The sequence below is a fragment of the Amphibalanus amphitrite genome, unplaced genomic scaffold, assembly GCF_019059575.1.
Source record: "Amphibalanus amphitrite isolate SeventyFive unplaced genomic scaffold, NRLGWU_Aamphi_draft 000182F_arrow, whole genome shotgun sequence".
Taxonomy (NCBI): Eukaryota; Metazoa; Arthropoda; class Thecostraca; order Balanomorpha; family Balanidae; genus Amphibalanus; species Amphibalanus amphitrite.
In genome coordinates this window covers 139,095-159,352 of record NW_024881677.1, presented here as the reverse complement: position 1 = coordinate 159,352, position 20,258 = coordinate 139,095, and the positions used below count along the sequence as shown (strand labels likewise).

At 50.3% G+C, this 20,258-nt stretch overlaps 1 protein-coding gene across 8 annotated transcripts in view; it reads right to left on the bottom strand.

Annotated features, from left to right (window-relative positions):
- Window positions 1-19,819, bottom strand: part of LOC122384138 (RAC-beta serine/threonine-protein kinase-like) — a 47,226-nt gene extending 27,407 nt beyond the window's left edge. The window contains exons 1-3 of one of the 8 annotated variants that reach the window (XM_043371177.1): window positions 19,717-19,819; window positions 19,337-19,401; window positions 17,423-17,560 (exon numbers count right to left, since the gene is read on the bottom strand). Coding sequence is in view for 1 of the 8 variants with exons in the window: in XM_043371171.1 (XP_043227106.1) it covers window positions 15,351-15,382 (32 nt within the window). In the remaining 7 variants the exon portion in view is untranslated. Of the gene's footprint in view, window positions 1-15,350; window positions 15,572-17,422; window positions 17,561-19,336; window positions 19,460-19,611 lie in introns of those variants that run through there. The other 7 variants (XM_043371179.1, XM_043371176.1, XM_043371180.1 and 4 more) reach the window with 7 other exon arrangements.
- Window positions 19,820-20,258: the final 439 nt, after the last annotated feature.

Sequence of the window (20,258 nt, the reverse complement as noted above, 5' to 3'; positions counted from 1 at the left end):
CTGATGTATGTGCGGCGCAGAGTAGGACGTCGACTACGGAAAGTCGGAATACCGATACCAAACCAAGTACCAACCTAGGGTGCATTATACCAACAAAATACCGAACACATTAGGAATCAATTAGCAAGTACCGAGTTGGTATCAGTATGGTATCGGTATACCGAAAAGTTATATCCGAGGACATCTCTACTGCAGAGTAGCCGAGGCGTCGGCGGCGGACCTGATGCATGTGCGTGCCGAGGCGTCGGCGGCGGACCTGATGTATGTGCGTGCCGAGGCGTCGGCGGCGGACCTGATGCATGTGCATGAGTATGTATGTGCGTGAGTTGCAGAGTAGCCGAGGCGTCGGCAGCGGGCCTGATGTATTTGCAGTGCGGAGTTGCCGGGGCGTCGGACGCATTGCAGTTGCAGAGTAGCCGAGGGGTCGGCGGCGGACCTGATGTGTGTGCATGAGTTGTAGGGTGGCCGGAACCAGGTGTTTTGTGTGTATCGCGTCGCAGGTTGGGGTGCCGCGTTGCACGACCCTTCAAAGCGTGCCTACCAGGCTCCCCGGTTTCCTTTACGATTGCGTGTGCGCTTAATATGCCTCTGAATAGATGCGCGTCAGTCGCCGGGGAAACCATCCTCATGGTGGCGCCGCGTCAGTCGCCGGGCGACCATCCTCGTGGTGTCGCCGCCAAGGAACCGCACTCCGCTGTACGTACCCCCGAGCCGTGCTCGATACGCCTCACCTGCCGTGCCGGCGTTAGTATGCCTGACCATAGAATCCTTGTAGCCGTTGGTACTCCCCACAGCTTCCCTGCCTTCTCGCTCGCTCTCCGCTCCACTCGCCGGCGGCCATGTCGGCGTTAAGGAGTGCGTGATCGGATAATCCTCGTAGCCGTTGGCACTCCGCACGGATTCCTTAGCTCACTTCTCGCCCACTCTCTGCTCCACTCGCCGTCCGTCGCAGTCGACGACTGCCGTTCGCGCCTCTCGGCTCTCCTGCCAGCGGCGCGCCCGTTCCTACACTCCCCTTCGCACCACCCCTAGTCAGGGTCTGCCCCGCGTCTGTCGGCGGGGTGATTTATCTATCTCCGACCCCCGTCTCCCTTTGCTCCGGTCACGTTCGGTGGCGCCCGGGCAGGGTCCTAACCTTCCATAGCCGCGTCGCCGCTATGAGATGAATACCTTCTGCTCTCCAGGATAACACCGCTGCCCCGGCCGGCGGCAGGACAGTCGGACGCCAGACGCTGAGGCGGAACAAACTGAACACCGCCCGGCAGGCTCACATTGCCCATCGTACGGCGCCGCGGCGCCGCGGGGTCGGCCCGACCAGACGGCCACAGAGCACGGCCGGGTGCAATTCCACCCCCGGGGTACAGTCAACACTCAACAGCGGCACAACCGCTCCCAGCCCGAGAGCTAGGGTTAGAGTTTGACCCATGATTCACAATACGACACGGCCCCCTAACCATGTTTATGCGAATCATGTTCGATCGTATGAGACTATCCTTCTGTAGAAATCTAGGTTCGTTTTATCTCACTGACGCGTCTGATAGGGACGTCTGCAGTGACGGACAGAGTCTGAGTCATCCGATGAGTCACGGTTGTGTCCGTTCAGAGCGTAGACCGTAGGCACTTCCCGAAATCGGCCGTTGAGTCGCGTGCGTTCATCCCCTTTCTGTGTGGTGCAGAGAGGACCCACTGACAAGTGCTCACGTCACCAAAGACTCATATCGACCACAATAAAAATACAAAGTCGGAAAAGTCCTTCCTCCGTTACGGTCACCATTGCCATGAGAGCATCCTCACACCGGTAATCCTTGGACGAGATTCGACTGTGATATAACATCACTGAATTACGGGAGTGGATCCCAAATAGAAGCTCGAAACCACCAGAGAACTAAAATACCACTGGCTGACCCGGTCGGATATGATATTGCCGCTTCTGCAAATTGACGTTATTTTTGAAGCTAGGTATGTGGGCTGGCAGCGGAAAGCTACAATACCGCTGTCTATTATAGTGCACGAAAAGAAGTAATATTGTGCTAGCCGTTCCATTCCATGGAAGCTCATAATCTAAAAGCAAAAAAGGTTGGATCCACCGGTGTAGCATATCAAATGTTGATAGCGTCCCAATCCCACTTTCCTTATATGGAAGCTACAGCCCATAAAGCGGCGGTATGACCGAGGGAACATCTAGTGCCGAGGCTACCTGAACAGCACCAGACCGTTCAAAGCAATGGCCATCATCAACACACGCAACGGTCCGGAACCACAGTACGAGTAAGGCGACGTTCAACCACACAGCAGCACCTGGCCCCAGGGTCAGAACTATAACACTTGTGACCGCAGAACGTACCCGACGACCCCGCGCCCGCGCAGACGAGTTCATACATATTTCGGCGGACCGGCCGGCGCCGAGACCGACCTCCGAGCCGGCCCGGGGTCGCAGCTGGCAAGAACCCGCGTGTAGCTTCATGGAACGGTGTCCGCGGTCGGGGTCAAGGATTTGGGTACACCTCTCAGCAGCAGCGGTGGCGGTGGTAGGGACGGGAGAGGTGCGTGTGGGGCTCTGACCGGTTGGGAGATAACCCTTCTCAAACTGACACCAAGCGGACAGATAGGTATGGTCACTGGAATCTCGACAGTCAGAAGAGGAACCTTAGATGATCCGCCATCTCACTGAACGTCACTAAAATGCAGCCCCATCTGCGCGACTGTCTGCACTGGACTGATGCTGGCACTCGGTCCGGCCCGGTCCGACCCAGTCCGACGGCCTGACCGTGTAGCTGCCACAGCTAGTTTAGGGAGCGACGGACGCTTTCAAACTGTTCGCCTATTCGAAACATGACAATTTGAAGGCAGGCGAACAGAGGCCACCTGTCGATCTAAGACATCCTCGCCAGCGTAACGGTGGCGTTTATCAGTGTGTGTTTCACACAAACAACTTGTCCTCTGATGAGATAAATTATCTCAACTTAAGAGCCCTGATAAACCTCCCTAAGAACCTTGCATACATTTCTATCTACAGGGTCTCTGGTTCAATAGGTACAAAGATAACGCATGTCTATAGGAGCAGACTAAGAGGCTTGTCACCACAAACAAACTGAAAAGCTAGCTTTCAGCTTCGACACTTCACGGGCTTCCAATACGGGCGGGCGGGTCTTCAGTACGGGCGGATGTCCACCTACACAATTCTCCCTGTTCTACCCTGACACTCGGGACTGTCTGACGGCCCTTGTCTGACACCAATGTCAAACAGATAGTGACGTATGCTGACACCCGTGTCTGACAGCTGATGACGTACCCCTTTCAGGGTGACGTGTCGCACCGCCTCACGTCAGCGCCGTATGATGTGACTGCGTGACTTATCACCCGCCGGGCTGACACGATAGGGCACTCCGGAGCGGCTGGCGTCACCTCTGTCACATACCGTCACACGCATCGTTACGGCCACCACGCGCCGGTCAGCCGGGGCGGGTTCGTTGCACGCCGGGCGGTGCTGACAAGGTCAGGAGCGCCGCTGCCGCCGCCGGCCGCGCGCCGCTGACCTTGGAGCAGCCGCTGCCGCCCCGGCCCGTCCATCAGTTGGTGACATACCAGGGAAATAAGCTAAAATTAGAGCGCTCTATTTATTGCTCCTGCCCCATGTTGAAGAGATACCCCTAAAAGCGTGATCTTTTATCGGCCCTTACGCAGCAAGACAGTAATTCTCAGACCGGTGGATGGTATCAATAGAAAGAGAATGCGTCAAAGATTAACATGAATTAATTAAAATAACATTAACATGCTAATTAAGCGTGGAAATTAGTCCCAAACATAAGCTAATTGTTGCTCCTACCTCGGCGACGGCGCTCCCCGCAGCCAGCGGAGAAGCTAAAATAAAAGCCACCATTCTCCTCCGTAAGTCAATTTTAGAGCGGCCGAATGGGCCGATGCGGGGCCACCAAACTGAGGTGAGACGTGGCTAGCAATTGCAAACTGCCATAGAAATCAATATCTTAAGACGCACAATATGGGATTATTACTCTGAAGCTGGAGTGAAAGCATGAGTAGATTGCAAGAAACGAAATGCATAGATTGGTTGAATTATGTACAATAGGCACAGCTCAGATGAAGCCATTTCTTTGATGTTGACATTTGACATAACCCTTCCTCTCCTCACCTATGACCTAAGTACGTTGGCAGTTACCGGCATAGTTTTTTTTTAGCACGAGTGTAATTCGCCATCGGACCGCAATGCATGTTGCTAGGCTGCTGCAATTACAACGAACATACAAATACTGTCTTCATTTGTAGAAGTTTGTTTTTTAGGCGGTCTTTGACGTACAAGGGGGCATACCTGTCGACAACTTGAGTTTCTCCGAATTTCAAAAACTCCCAGAATTTCAATTCCTTATGCACTGTTGTAGGTACAGCCATAAGCGTAACTTTATATCTCTTTGTGGGTGCTCAAGCACCCCCAATCCTGAGCTCAGCACCCCCTGCCTCCCTAAAGCACCCCCTGCCTCCTTAAAGCACCCCCAGCCTCCTCAAAACATTCCCAGCTGACTCAAGGCCCTCAATAATCAGTATTTTCTTCTCCTAGTACTGTAATGAGCTCAGTGAATCATGCAAATACTATGCTTACTCAATTCAGTGACTAAGAGAGTATACATTGAATAAATAACCACAAATTAAGATGCATGATGGTTGTGGTTACATTACATCTGATATTATGGTGCTTGGGACTAAGTATAGGATCTCCAAAGTCCAATCTAACATAAATGAAGGTTGGCAAACAATGTCAATGGCTGTAAAATTTATCGACATTCACAACACCATACTTAGTTCCTCTGTTTGGGTAAAACATGATACAAGCATGTATAAGCAGCCGCCAGCCTAACAATATCCAATTTTCTGTAATATTCTAAAAGTTCAGTACAACCTGGGTCAATGAATCAAGTGGGACATGATGACAGAGAGATCCCATAGCTGCCCAGTGTTCGGGCGTACTGGAAAGCCTCACGCCGGAAGGACGTGGAAGGGTGGTAAAAGTCCACCGACGGACCTTGTGCCAAAAATTGATTGCACAACCGAGGAATATGCACAGAAAGACAGTTCTTTCCGGTTTTCAATCTCCCGAAGGGCACATGAAACAAGCCCGTGCGGCGGTTACGCCTCCCAGGCACATTAACCCTCGCCGGCACAGGCCAATTTGCGTCCTTCGACGGCACAAGGGGGGGGGGGACATCGGTATGAATGAGGCGGGTTGGTAGACCCCCTCGCGTTTGGCCCCTGATCGAGTTAGAGCTTCGAAGAAAAAACGAGCGTGTTGCCCGTCACGAGAGGAAGCCGATGATATCCAATTTTAAGGTCCCAGATCATCGGCCGACCTCCAGGTCAGGTCAATGACCCAAAAGTCGGGAAAATCGGGACCTGTTAGAAAGTCGTAAAGTGTGGCTGCTAAGGGATTTTCTGGGGTGCTGATCACGAATATCGTGTTAGTTTTGATCACAGATGATGTCTTTGGGCATTTAGACCAGGTCGGGTCAGGTCAGGTCAGGTCAACCGGTAGGGGTCGTGACGGTTATTCGTAGAACGTGTCAACCGCCTCTGACAGCTTCGTAGCATGTTACGGAGGCACCAAAACTACTTCGTAAACGTTGAAATGGTTGATAAATTCGAGTTCAGCTAAAAAAACTAGCCTAGAAACATGTAAAACTCGAAAAAGTGAACCGAGGTCACCAAAGGTCAATGACCTGACCTGACCATCAGGTGACCATGACATCCACCATGCATGGGAGCAACATCAGATCACATGTTTGAACGTTTGAAACCACGAAAAGCTTGCAAACGCGCGGCTAATGCGAGCCGACATACGCCGAATCGCGATTCCGGCCAAACATGGTCTCGGAAAGTAGGTCACAGGCCAAAGGTCATTTGGGTCAGGGTCATGAAATTTTAAGGATTGATGTAAAATTGATCAATGCGAGGGTACTAAAAGTTTCGTCGCGATCGGCCGCTTTTTACGCGGGTTATTCGCGAAAAACCGAGGGGGGAAGGTTGCATCAACCCCCCCGTGCTGGCGAGGGTTAAGACCAAACATCGATACCAAGTAAGCGCAGTCGGTACGGTGGTGAAGGGGTTGGTACAAGAACATGACATCGGTATGAATGAGGCGGGCTTTGATGGACTCAGTTTTAAAGGTTTGCAGTAGACTACGATAGTCCATAGGACAGTTCCTCTGCGTTTTAGCCCCTAGCCACATGGGAAAGCAGTGCTGTAGCCGCTCCAGCCGTACCAGGTGGGACTGGGCTGCACCGCTCCAAATGACACTTTCGTATTGGAGGACGGACCTAACATGAGCATTGAAGGCGCATAGTATCGCCCTGTGCTCGAGACGCGCTGGAGGTGGACAAGCTGGCATCTCCATGCTCCTCATGAGGAGCCCCAGCATCCGGCAGCAAATCTATGACTTTCGTTTATTGAAATCAATGTGCTATTTTTAAATATTTTTAATGAAATTATATCATTTTTTAGTAAATAAATGTAAATATAGCACGGCAAGTATAGCGTTATTATTTAACCCTCGCCGGCACAGGAGGAGGGGGGGGGGGTCATGATGCAACCCCCCTAAGGTTTTTCGCGAGTAACTCGCGTAAAAAGCGGCCGATCGGGACGAAACTTTCAGTACCCTCGCATTGATCAATTTTACACCTACTCTAAAAATTTCATGACCCTGACCCAAATGACCTTTGACCTGTGACCTACTTTCCGAGACCATGTTTGGCCGGAATCGCGATTCGGCGTATGTCGGCTTGCCTTAGCCGCGCTTTTGTAAGTTTTTCGTGGTTTCAAACGTTCAAACATGTGATTTGATGCTGCTCCCATGCATTAGGGTGGATGTCAAGGTCACCTCAAGATTAGGTCAGACCATTTACCTTTGGTGACCTCGGTTCACTTTTTCGAGTTTTACATGTTTCTTGGCTAGTTTTTCGAGCTGAATTCGAATTTAGCAACCATTTGAACATTTACGAAGTAGTTTTGGTGCCTTCGTAACATGTTACGAAGCTGTCAGAGGCGGTTGACACGTACTAGGTACAAATACCTGTCACGGCCCCTACCGGTTGACCTGACCTGACCTGACCCGACCTGGTCTAAATGCTTAAAGACATCATCTGTGATCAAAACTAACGCGATATTCGTGATCAGCACCCCGGGAACCCCATAACAGCCACACTTTACGACTTTCTAACAGGTCACGATTTTCCCGACTTTTGGGTCATTGACCTGACCTGGAAGGTCAACCGATGACCTAGGACCTTAAAATTGGGTATCATCGGCTTTCTCTCGTGACGGGCAACACGCTCGTTTTTTTTTCGCGAAGCTCTAGCTCGATCAGAGGCCAAACGCGAGGGGGGTCTTACCACCCCCCTCCCTTGTGCCATCGAAGGATGCAAAATGGCCTGTGCCGGCGAGGTTTAAGTTCCAGGGACAAAATGCAATATTTCACGAGAACCATGTCCGGAGAGTAACCATCGAGCCTGTCCCGTCAGGCGTCATGTTGGATAGCCCTCAATATAAGCTCATTCGTGCAGAGCTATGCAGACCAGGCTGCCTAAGCGCGGACCTACCAAAAGTCCGGTAGGGCCTGAATTTAAAATTTTAAACCCAGCGTGTTCTGAAATATGTTGAAAAAAAAATTCCGTGATTATGAATGCATTGGGTGAGCCAAAATTGTTTTACAGTGGCGCTAAACAAGCTCTCGAATCGATTTAACATCATTTCTTGCATGATGCCTGATACAGTAAAAAAGAACAGCTGAAAAAAGACCTACGAAAAATATGGCATGCCTTTCTGAAAGCTATTGAGCACCCCCAATGATTTTTGGAAAACTACACCCATGGGTACAGCTATGTTCTCAAGTTTTCGTTTCCTCCTGCTCTAAAAAGGATGATATTTGTCGATTTCGTGCGTCGCTGATAGAAGGGTGCGTTTAATAATTAGGCCCAACGCTTTCTGCATCCGCGAGTACCTTGAAAAGGGAACAACAGTTTCCATTTATTACACTATGGGACAAGTGACAAAATGACCACTGCAACACGCATGAAACGGAGCTCATATTCCTAAAAATGTCTACAATCACTTCTTTTCTGACACTATTAGCAACTACCATCTCAAGTTAGGTGGTTGACAGACAGTCAATGGAGATCTGGGGAGACTGAGTGATGCCAATTCACCACTTAACTGATGAGGGCTGAGGGAAGAGAAACATGCAACATGCACAACTGACAACTTGACAAGTGACAAAACACTACCACCATTGCGCAGTGCACAACAAATTACAGCAGCCAGCCCAAAAAATGCTTTTGGTGGCTAATTGCAAAACAAGTCACTACTAAATGTCTTAGTTGCAGCTGAACACTGCACAATGATCACACTGTTCACACATTGAGTGAAATGCCACGGGTGGTTTGAATCACACTTTGGTACAACTGCAAATCTGAAGTGTTGTCATGAGGTTCATGCCTCCATGATCACAGCACTTTGGTTGTGGTTGGCATAACACATGTAGTCTGCAGAGTTCCACATGAACTGCAGACACCTCATCTGGTGGTCTTCATGTTGCTCAACTTCTTCAGGAGGCAAATGTCGACCACCCAGCGGAAGCATGGTCCTGCAGAAAAGAAAGGTAATGCATAAGGTACAAATATTATCTGCTGAAACAGCCCCTTCTGTTTGCTGTTATTAAACTTTTAACATAACATAACATGTATTCCATGTATATTACATTTGTTGAAGTAAAATACTGCCGGCTATTTCAAAACCAGAAAATGAAATTATATTGTGGCATAATTCACATGCTCAGCTATCAGTATCAAATAATAAATTAATTTAAAATTTGGCATATTCTATATAACACATTCATAGAATATTCTACTTCACGTCACAAGGACTCACAATCTTTCTGTTGGGTGTTTGATTGACGCATTAACTAAGTTTGTCTTAGGTTTTATTATTGCAAAAAATTCATATTGCATTATTGTATCAAAATACTGCCAGCAATAACAAAACAAGAACATGAAATGTCAATGAGCAAGCCGCCTTTCCTAAAAATGGATTACTTTGAAAAGAATTTTAGTTTCTTTTAAGGAAAAGGAGAAATGATTATCAGGTAATTATCAAAAAACACTCAACCAGCAAGTGGCTGGGTGGTTTCACTGCAAACATCAAGCCAAAACATATGCTTACATTTATCTAACAATTGAGCCATTTGACTACACAAGGATATGTGAGGAAAATAAGAATCCAATTATCCAATGTTGACTTCCTTGCAAAGTTTATGCCTTATTTTATGAAAATGTGTCACTAGAATATGATACTTATCATCGAATATTATTTAATTTACGATTTATTTCGATCGGAACGCACATGAAGTCCCGCGCCATTTTCGTCGACGATGAATATGATCGTGTTTCATGAAGAGATAAGGGGTTTCAATGGTCTTTCAAAGCAATAATTTGATGCAAAAATTTGTAGGAAATAATATAAAGCTGGTTCAAATGGCCATCAACCATTTAAAACACCGAAAATACTCACAACTCCGTCCCGACGACCACGCAGCACCGCGCACGCCACACTACTGGCAAAATGCCAAAACTGCTGTCACAGCAGAAATGTTTTTTTTTCTCGATTGCAATTGTGGAATTATTTATTAAACAGAAGATGATCTTTCCGAAAAACCGACTGATTTCATACACAGATGCATGGAAAATAAAAAATCCCGGTAAGTTTATTTGTATTGTTTTGTCGATTTTGACATGCTCCTAGTTTGCAGCCATATTTCGATATGTTCTACAGGGAGTTCAGAATTATTTCAGGACCAATCTTTTCCTCATTCATTTTCTCGTCGATCATGAAATTTTTAGAGCGGAACAATTAGTTTCCAGGCGGTCCGAGCGGTTTTCGTGATAAGGGTGCAAAAATCGGCGTCATTTTTAGAGCCTCGACACCAGCTCAACACAGGACCCTATGGGAGACGGTGAAGTAGCGGGAGCAATAAATAGAGCGCTCTAATTTTAGCTTATTTCCCTGGTGTGTCACCGACTGCCATGGACCCATGGCGGCCGGAGGAGCACGGCCCATGGCGGCGGGCGTAGGGATATAGCTTATAGAGGGCGTCACACAGCTGGTGGGCTGGCACACGCACACAACGCACTGACATGACCTGCTGTTGGGCACATTGACCAGTTGGGAAAGGTTGCTCAGCGGTCATAATGGTAGTTCAAGCTACGCATTACGGACTGACGCGTTGGTTTGAGTTCATGACCCACCTCACTATAACCAAGGATGCTCCCAGACGTTTCTCGTCAGACTCACCCTCAATTGCAGCGATCCCGTCCACTTGGTGAGCTGACCGCCCACCGCGGCGGCAACACTCAGTTTGGAGCGGGCCCGCCGCCGGAGTGGATCGGTCGGAAAAGTACCCGGTCGACGGCCGCGCCATGCCCGGCCGGCCAGCCGGCTACCGCCGTGACTCATCGACCAACGTCTCGCACCTACAATTTGTCCTGTTTGTCCTGGTCGGTTCGGCACCGGCTCAGGACAGCCAGGTGTCAGTGACGGGGACAGGACAAACGGCTTGCACGCTCGAATATAGGTGGTCGCTTCCTTGCCACGCTGGCATTTCATGACAACGAGGAATTTCATCCAATTGTCACTTATAAAGCAATGAAGAAGCAGCACTGAAACGGCTTCCCTTTTACATATCACCGCTCGAGTAACAAAAACCCTCCGAGGTTGGCTTCTCTGTGCAAGAAGCTCTATGAAGAAGCCCAATGTAAGTCAATACCCATGCTGCACTCAAATCCAACACCCAAAAGCGACCTATTGATCTGCACGATGCACGTCCCAGAAGTTGTTTTACCCGGAGCCTGTGTACACTGTGAAGAGCACATCGGCCCTCCTCTCAGACCGGTCGGTCGATCCGCCGGCCGGCCGGTCGCGGTCGCCGCCCCAGCCGTGCGTTACATAATCAATTGCCGGCGCGACGGAGCCCGTCCAATGTCCATCCGGCAGCCGGCGGCAGCAGCAGCAGCCTGTCCCTGCAGAACGGCGGCCGGCCGGCCGGACCAGCCACTTTATTTAGATAGGCGGCCCGATCGGCCCAAATACTCGCCAGGGGCTAACAGGACACAGGGCACACTGTCAGCGCGCTCCAAACTGTCAGACCAAACGTGCGTGCGCGTGCGAATAACGTTAGCAGTTTGGTTTTTATCCGACTCAAAACTTTTGTGAAAAAATGGCTTGTTTTGAGCCGTTCCAAAATCAATATGTTTGTCAAAGATGAGCCGAGCTCACAACATCTTCCTCATTTCCCCACAGTTTCTTACTGTCTCAGCTAGTCTGTGCCCTCAAAAAGGTGTCAACGTCCAACTAAGCCAAGATCTGTGGAGTGCATAGGAGGGCGAAGCAGAGTCGATATCTTTCATCATTTATCATAGACGATGATGAGCGGCTCTCTGGTGATCCAGACTGCATCGCTCAATGAAAATAAGTCTGTGTTCATAAGCCTCGCCTTGACAGATACTTCCCCTTTCTGTGAAAACAGTGGACAGGTGCAGACAGACAGCAGACAAATATCGGACACAGCGCGGACACCTGTGCCATGAGTCAGACCAGCTGATGACCCGTTCGTACCCCCCCCCGCTCAGGTGAGTGTTTGCAGGGGCGAGAGAAGTGGCGGAACGGGGGAGGGTGGTTGGGGCCTGGGGGAGACTGCCCAGTCAGCTGTTCGACAGACCTCACACTAAGCAAGTCAACAAATAGCTTCCTTCCTGATAAGTCCACCTCAGACAAGAGTTGGTCGCAAGTGGGGCTGCTAATAGTTCTCTGGGGATGCTAGATCAGCTCCGCTCGTCAGCTCGCCAGGTGCCCAGGTTCTGTAGCTCAGGGCTCGGTAACGTCTGATTTTTCTTTGCTTGAGACATTGGAAAGACCGGACTCTCTTAGTATTTACCAAATAATCAATATTTCATGAATCATTCGGCAGCACTATTTGAAGGAAGAATAGTGGCTTCCTGCTAACTCCCAGGCAAACACAAAATTGAAAATCGTCACCCTACACGGGCGGATATTTGTGAGGTATTGACAGCAGTTTCAGTGTCGAGTTCCGTTCTGTTTCGGTCCACTGACGCCGGCACGTGACCGCCATGCTCCCGGATACGGCCAGTAGACGCCACTGTCAGGCCGGAGCGGGTGATTCCCGGTGTACCGAACGTCACCAGAGAGCTGTGCCCCTCCGACCGATCGGACCGGCTTACTGTCACAATCAATGTTACAATTACCCTCGCATAAGCAGGTGGGCAAGCGCCCAGCAGGTGCAAGATATCCGGGGGACCACCTCGGGACTGTACCCGTTTGTCAGGACTGTGGGTCCCTGTTCAGCACTGATAGAGCTACAATCACTTCAACACAGGAGTTGAACGGCGGATCGTCTTCTGGAACCTATGCGCAACAACTCAGCACGCACGCCACCTTCGAGAAAACCGAATCACGGGCATTGCGACACAGCACACGTGACCCATCCTGCTGCCTGACATTCGACCGGTGCGGCGCTAATGGAGAGCCCACACGGTGACTCAGCCAGGCACACGCTAGTTGCATTCGTTTATTCTCAGTGCCAGCCTCACAGGCACAAAAACCGCTACGAACCGCCGCAAAGCCGCTCGGCCGACTACGCTGTTCTGTCGAATCGGTGAGACCTGTTTGCCGATCGGCGGTTTGGGGATATGGTTGAGCTGTCTATGGCCTACGGTGAGCTGATGCAGTGAGATGCGGTGAGCTGCAGCGGTGAGATGCTGTGAGTTGATGCGGGCATCCCGTTCAAGCTATAAGCGCGGATGGGAGTTATGTCTGTCTGCTGAGACAGCAAGAGCAGGATAGGACAACAGAACAACAAGGAAAGCAGAAATGGCGCCATTTGGGACCCGCGCCAACCGTGACTCGGCGGAAACACGGCTGAACCGAGCGGCGCGGCGGCCGCGACCTTGACACGCCAGCTATGCCGGTAGCGTCTGCAGCCGCGATACGCTATCGGAGCCAATGGGCGCCGACTGGGCGGGGGCGGGGGCGGGGGCGGGAGCGGGGCGGGGGTCCAGACGTCAGCGGCGGCCCGCTCCGCCGACCAGGAGAGCAGGCCGCGCCGGCTGCACCGACAGCCTGGAGAGTGAGACGATCTGTCAGGTGGCACCGCCAAATCGCAACCGCTCGACGCACAGCTCTAGTGGTTGGTGATGATTGTGATTTGGTTTTTGGGGCGCCCAGGCCACGCTCGGTCAACGCACAGACCTAGAGAAGCCTGTAAGGTATTGAGACAGCAGCCATTGATTCCGGCTAGTCGGAACACTGTCACCTGACATAGCATCAGACACCAATGCACGTCTGCGCGACACTGCACCGATACAATCAAATGGGCAGAGTTTCACAGTGTCCAGCCAGGTCGGACTGAGCCGGATCCATCCAGACCAACCAGGACACCGCTCTCCGCCAATGAACTGGCCAGGCCTACATCAAACGGTCGACAGGAGCGGCCGCCATTGGCGGCACCGATATATCCCCCGGGACCCGAGGGGCCCATGGGCCTCTCCATGGGACTATGGTCCACACCACGATTACATGATTCTGCCCAAACTGAGTGGGTGTCAGGCGGACATTCTCGGACGCGGGCTGACAAATCCAGCCACCGCCGACCGCCGCCGCCGCCGCTGCAACGTCCGCTGCGCGCAGAAAGTCAATAGGCGGCCGTGAGTCAGGCGGGGTGAGCGACCGGGCAGACAGCGACAAGGTCAGACGGGAGCAGCACGCGCGCTGGAGACGCACCGACCGGAGGGGAGACGATCGGCGACGGGTGGCGCCGTCACATTGTCACACGTAGCGTAACGACGAGGAGCAGAGGCTTCTACAGTGCTGATGGTGTCGGGCATTGGCTCAGACGGTGTAGAAAACCGCAGAGGCGACGGCGTTCGATAACGCGCCAGCGCTAAGGTCAGGCCGACGCACCGTCTTCGTCTGCCACCGTCTGGGCAGCGGGCGGACGTAAACAGACGGCGACTGCCCTCGACAGGTCCCCAGGCGAACAGAGGCGCTTCCAGACATCCTGGGGAGCCATTCCACACAGCAGGTCACCGCGGAAACTCCACCCGCCGAGGCGGTGAGGGCAGCACGGAGAGGACGATATCAGAGGTCTGCGGAGAGGAGAGCGTTACTAAAGCGCTCCTGCCATTGTTAAACGAATAGCATCCCTTGGACATGTGCCGCCGTAGCCCAGGTAGCCGCTCGTTTCTGGCAGTACCCTGTCCTGGAATCAGGACTGCGGCGGTAGCGGTCAGCACCGTGCAGTGCGAGCGGAGTCGCCGCCCAGCCGGCGCCGCTCGGTGAAGTATGCACGGGCGGCCTCAGGACACGGGTTCCCCGAACGGTCCGCCAGGATATGGACCGCGTGCCGACCGGACCGTCAGCGAGGCCAGCGGCGGCAGGGCGGGCAATAGAGCCGCCCTCCTGCTCAGTGAGTAGTGATATAAGGACGAAATTTGTGCTGACCACATCATAACAGCATAAACAGCATTAAATGAGTTATATATTTTAAATGGATGAAATTTTTCGTTGCGAAGCGCTTAGTCGAACATCATTCATTTGGTCAATATCGCAGATCCCATTTGGTTCTGCACAGCACGGAGCAGCAGCACCACGGGGATCCGATGATCTCCTCCTGTGCTACTCAATAACCTGAACCCAGTGCATCCTGTCCTCCCGTGTCCGTGTCCTGTCCTGTCCGACCGCATGGTCCTATCACTCACACAGCCCCACACACAGACGGCGGGCGCCAGAACTGGTTTCTCAGGCCCACCGGCCGCCAGTGTCCTGCAAAAATGCACCGCCGCCGCCGGGCCACCGGACGGTGCTCAGGGACCCGCCAGCACGGCAGTACCCAGTACATACACACACACCGGCATGGCGGAACGGCCAGCAGCACACGGGCCGGGCGGACCGCCGCGCCGGCCGGCCGCTCCAATTTCGTCAGCTGTGTGGGGCGTCCGCTGAGTATCGACGGCCTGCGGCGGTGGGGGCGGGGAGCGGGAGGACGGCCAGGGTCACTGTCACGCCTGCTGCCGGGGCCGTCACAGAGGCAGGTCTAGCCAGTCATGTGGTCAGCGATCGCCGCGAGGCGTCCGTGCGTTCAGTAAAGCCAGCGCCTGTCGCGCGGACCGACCACCCAGCCGTGCACCTGCTGGCTCCAAGGCCATGGTAATGGCCGGCCAATGGACCCGCCCCATCCGGCCTTCCCACCCACAGCTCAGTCAGTGAGCTGCTATAGCACCTACCTCCCCAGCGCATACTCCGCCTCCATGGCCATATCCTCTGCCTACCGGCCGTGGCTAGCCGGTCCGGTCCGGACCTCCGCAGTCTCCACTGTCACTGTCAGCTCACTCCGCTGCCGAGCTGCCGCCCCGACTGAGCCGCGCCGCGCCGCCGCACTGAGGGCCGGCCGCCGACGACGACGGCGCCGCGCCTGTGTGTTTACGGCGCCCGGTAGGCATTCAGTGCAGACCCGCCTCCGCAGCTCGGCCCGCAATGCTCCTCAGTTGCGCAACAGAGTCGACGGTTTTCTGGTTCCAAAACGCACAGAGTTGGAGTGGGCGAATATTCGGGCTCACAATCCAGTCAAGTTAGTTCAGGATACTACGATAGAAAAAAAATGGTGGCACCACTTTTTATAACTACAACGGGCAATCAATATCCCAAATGCTGACTTACAATCGAGCAGTCCACAGTGCGAAAATCGAAGTTATTACCGCCAAACATCACATGAATATGGCATCAGCTTCAGCGTAGCTGAACAGTAAATCAGAGACATTGTAAAGTCATTCTCAAAACAACCCATCACAACTCCTCAGAATGCAAACACCAGAGCTTTATATTCAAGACAGCGTCGTATGCCACACGGCGCTCCATAATGTTGCCTTTTGACTACCAGGAATCAGGATCTCATATTGCGACTGTTCTCCTGGGATATCAGGGTGGGCTCAAAAGCGGCAGCTCCATTGCGTAACGTTTATCGAAGCAAGGCGAGGGCTGATGAGACGCCGCAATTCGTCGGCACTTTGCGCGCTTCTGGCGAAACTGTAAGGCCCGAGGAATATCCCAGATATTTCAAGGATATAACAGCATGATGTTCAGTGGTGAAAAGTAGCACCGTAACCCGGCGAAAGGTCCTGGTAACGGTGGAAAGTTACCATGATCAACGGGCTCATTGAGATAACCCGGAATGGGAAAGTTTTGCTTCCTAGAGCTCACTTAGCATTTCCCTGCAAATAGCTCAAGGAAGTCACTCCACTAACTTGTCCCTTCTGAGAATAACATTATTTATCAAAGTCTCATGGACTTCCTGAAAGGCCGACCCAATATTGTCGCTGCAATACCTGTGAGAGGGTCGTCTGACGTCTGCATATTTGACTCAGGAAGGGCGGCGCCAGTGACTGGCTTCTAGCCGAACGCATCTTATCACCGTGAGTTGGCATAACTCAGCCGCGTTCGACGGCGATCACCTAGCGTCGACGGGGAGGAGCAGTGTACGGCCGAGGTGGAAGCTGCCGGTCAGAACGAGTGCAAAAAAAAAAACTGGTTCCTAGTTCGAAAATTCTCAAGTTCATTGTTTGGCAGTTAAAATGCAACTCATATTACAAACAGGAGCGTAGTCACACAATCGCCAGATTCTAGAAAGCCGCTAGCCGCCCGAGAGCCGCTATTTTTAGAACATGGGTGTCGTAGGAATAGCGGCAATAGCCGTCGCGCCTACTGTAATCTGGGGAAGTGGGTCAGTCTGGAGCCGTGGGGGACAATCGGAGCGTCCTCAGGCGGGCTCCGGTCCCGGTGCGGCCGTCCCATTCGAAGGGACACCCCAAAGTGGAGCGAGGCAGTCGGGCACCGCCGTTGTCTAGCGTGACAAAACGCAGCCGTGGTGCCCTGGTGGAAAATATCACAAGACAGACCGAGGCGGGTAGTGGGACTTCAGGGTGAAGCCTACCCGCTCTCACACATCGAACGGTGACAGATATGGAGAACGAACTATGCCATAAATTCGCAATCGTGTCGTTGTGGAACCCAAAATAAATTTGATAGAGATGGGGCACCAATATGGGGAATTTAGTCACAAAATACAAATGCATCATGTAGGTAAAAACGCGTTATTATGACTGGATTACGCAAAAAAACAGAGGACCAAACCGACGCAAAAAAAAATTGTGCCTTTCATCATTCTTTCCAGGCTTGAATGCGAAAAGTAAATGTTGATCGAAATGCGAAAGCGTAATTCATTTAGGTCATTCAGAATGAAATGGGAACCCGCCCATGAAAACACAATACGATGAAATGGGGACAATGAAAACTGCCTCACCTTTCACTGAGTTTACGGTTCACCACGCTGACGGAAGCCGGCAGGGCCGATCAGCCGAGCAGCAGAGCCATCTACCGGCCCCAGATCACAGCACAGGCTTTTGGAGTCATCCACAGTACAGCGACACTAGTCGAATGCCTAAAACGTGGAGTGGAGCACAGACCAATGATCAGTGATCATGACATTATTAGAACTCAAAGACACATTGTCTAGCTGTTACAACATTGCAAACATAAGGACAACATCTAGCTGGTTTCCACAAGCCTTCACCTGCACCTAGCATTTGCAAGCAGCACTAGAAAATTTGTCAGACATTTTTAGCATTGGACAAACACAATGTTTTAGGAAACAGTCTTAGCATAGGTAGTGTCAGAAAGTTGGTCCATCAGGAAGCACAACGGCCCCCCCCCCCCTACGGGGCGCGGGTTAATTAACACATAGCGTTTCTTCAATAGAGCTTTCGAAGGACAAACCTTATCAACCGAATAACAGAAGTCTGTCACCAGTGGTAAAATGGACTGCTATAAAACTTCGCCAGCATTAAAGTCTCATTAATTTGATATGATAGACTGTGATAAGATACCAGCAATTGTAGTACAACATGACAGGTGCCTAAGCAAAATACAATGAACAGAAACTGAAAAACATTTTCAAGTTGAATACAAGTTACATTTAGTATTAACCTTGGTATTAACTGCTCTTTCTGCAATCAATATCATCAATATCATAGCAGTGGCATCATAAGATGATCACCCACTGATGATCACCAACATAGCACTTTTGCTTTGCTTATCACATATAATCCTCCAAAGGAAAACAATTTTGAAGATGTTTACATGCATTAATTCTACTAAGCTAAGCATGAAATGACTGAAAAATAGGACTTCAAATGAAGAAAAGGATTCAGAGTACAAATTATTCATGATGTTTTGCTTCCCTCCTTACTTTCTACTGCTGCTCAGGCAATTGAGCAATAAAATGAAATTGAAAAGGAAGAAAAAAAAAGCAAACAGGAATCCACTACACAGCTTTAAGTAGGTGACCACTGGTGGCCTGCAGGCTGCTGAGGTGGAGCTGTCATCACATACATTTGACTTAGGGTTGATTTCCAAAGCAATAGACACTGGCAGCAGAGAAACAGGACTACATAAGCCCTCTGTGTAGTGTGAAATGTAGTCACTTCATGTTCCTGCACAGCTTTCAACACTAAATTCAAAATTAACTAGTTGATCTAAATTAATTTACAACAATTATAACTTAAATTTGATACCCACTAAATCATGCCTTCTATGACTATTGACTATATATATATATATGTCCTGGAACCCTGTAAAAAACATAACACTGGTGATTTCCTCCTTCTGCAGTTTGCACCCTTTGAAAACTGAAGAAATTCACAAAACAAGAACATGAAAAGAAAGAACACATCCTTCTAAGGTTAAAAAGTGAGACCACTCATCAATAATGATGATACTTTTTACACAAGCCTTTATAAGCTACACCCAACCTGCAACCACATGTTCAGTCATGCAAGGTTATGTTACATTATGTAAGGTTAGGACTTAGGACAGGTGAGGTTAGATAAGGTTTTGTTATTTCTGCTCGTAGTGTCAGTGTACCCGACTTTTTACAGCATTTATTGATCGTATGCACAATTTTTCCCAAACTAGTGGGCATGTGAGATGCATGCTGTAAGAATAACCAATTTTCTAGGTCTATATATGTTTTATGACAATACAGTGAGGTTTTTATTCAATTTTGAGTCATGGGGGCGATTTCAAATGGTGATTACACCATCAATATTGATGAAAGCATGACAGTCTAATGATATTCATCATTCCCACTCACTATAGCCAAAAATATTGCCAATCTCAATCACATAACTGACAACACATACAAATTGAGAATACTCACTTGCCTGGTTTTCTTATTGACATCAGACCAGGGCAAGGACATCCAGCGACCAGCACCAAGAAGAACTGGAATCAAATCAGCAAATCAAAGTGGAACTGGAAGTTGGAACAGCTTCAACTTCAGCTGAAAAAAATCAGAATCAGCTCAAATATCTCCAGGTATCTGAAGAAACAAGGTAAATCATGAAAAATTTCATGAAATAAAATGAAACGGTACAGGTTGAGGCAACTCAAACTTTCCTCCAGTTCAAGTTGTGAACTTCCTCTTTCACCAACCTTTCTCAGCATTCAACAAAGGCATGTAAAAACACTCATTCAACCTTTAGAAGTGCATACAAGGCACAATTTAATTTTTGCATAGTGCTTAGCGTATCTATTTACCGTGCCTTGAGGGTGGGGGCCGCCTGTGGCGTAAAACCTTGCGTAAAACGCTTGGGAAAACGCTTCAAGCACAGACATATCAACAACAAGGAAACTCATAAATGACGCAGTTGTTACATATATGAAAACAGGCAGTTACTAAATTATTTGTCTGTAAGAAAAGCAGCTTCTCGGGAAACAAACCTTAGTTTACACTGGAGTAGGCAGTAGAGTGTTTAGCTTACACTAGAGTGGGGTAGGCCCAAAATATTTCGTGTTGCTGGGGTAAGAAGCCCCATGCGCTAGAATAAAAATTAGGGATGGTAGTTGGCGAAATATTGTATAGGAATTAGGAGGGCTGATGGATAGGCGGCGGAAAGACCCCCTCTTTCCGTATCGGATTCGTACTAGTAGGTAGGCCAAAGAAAATGATGCCACCCCTGGGCGCGCGTCGCAACAATGAAACCATGGACGAAACCGTTTATATAAAAAGTGCGGATTGCTCGCACCAGTTTTTTTTTGTGGGGGGCGTATGCAGGCGCCTGACAAGCGTTACGTTGCAC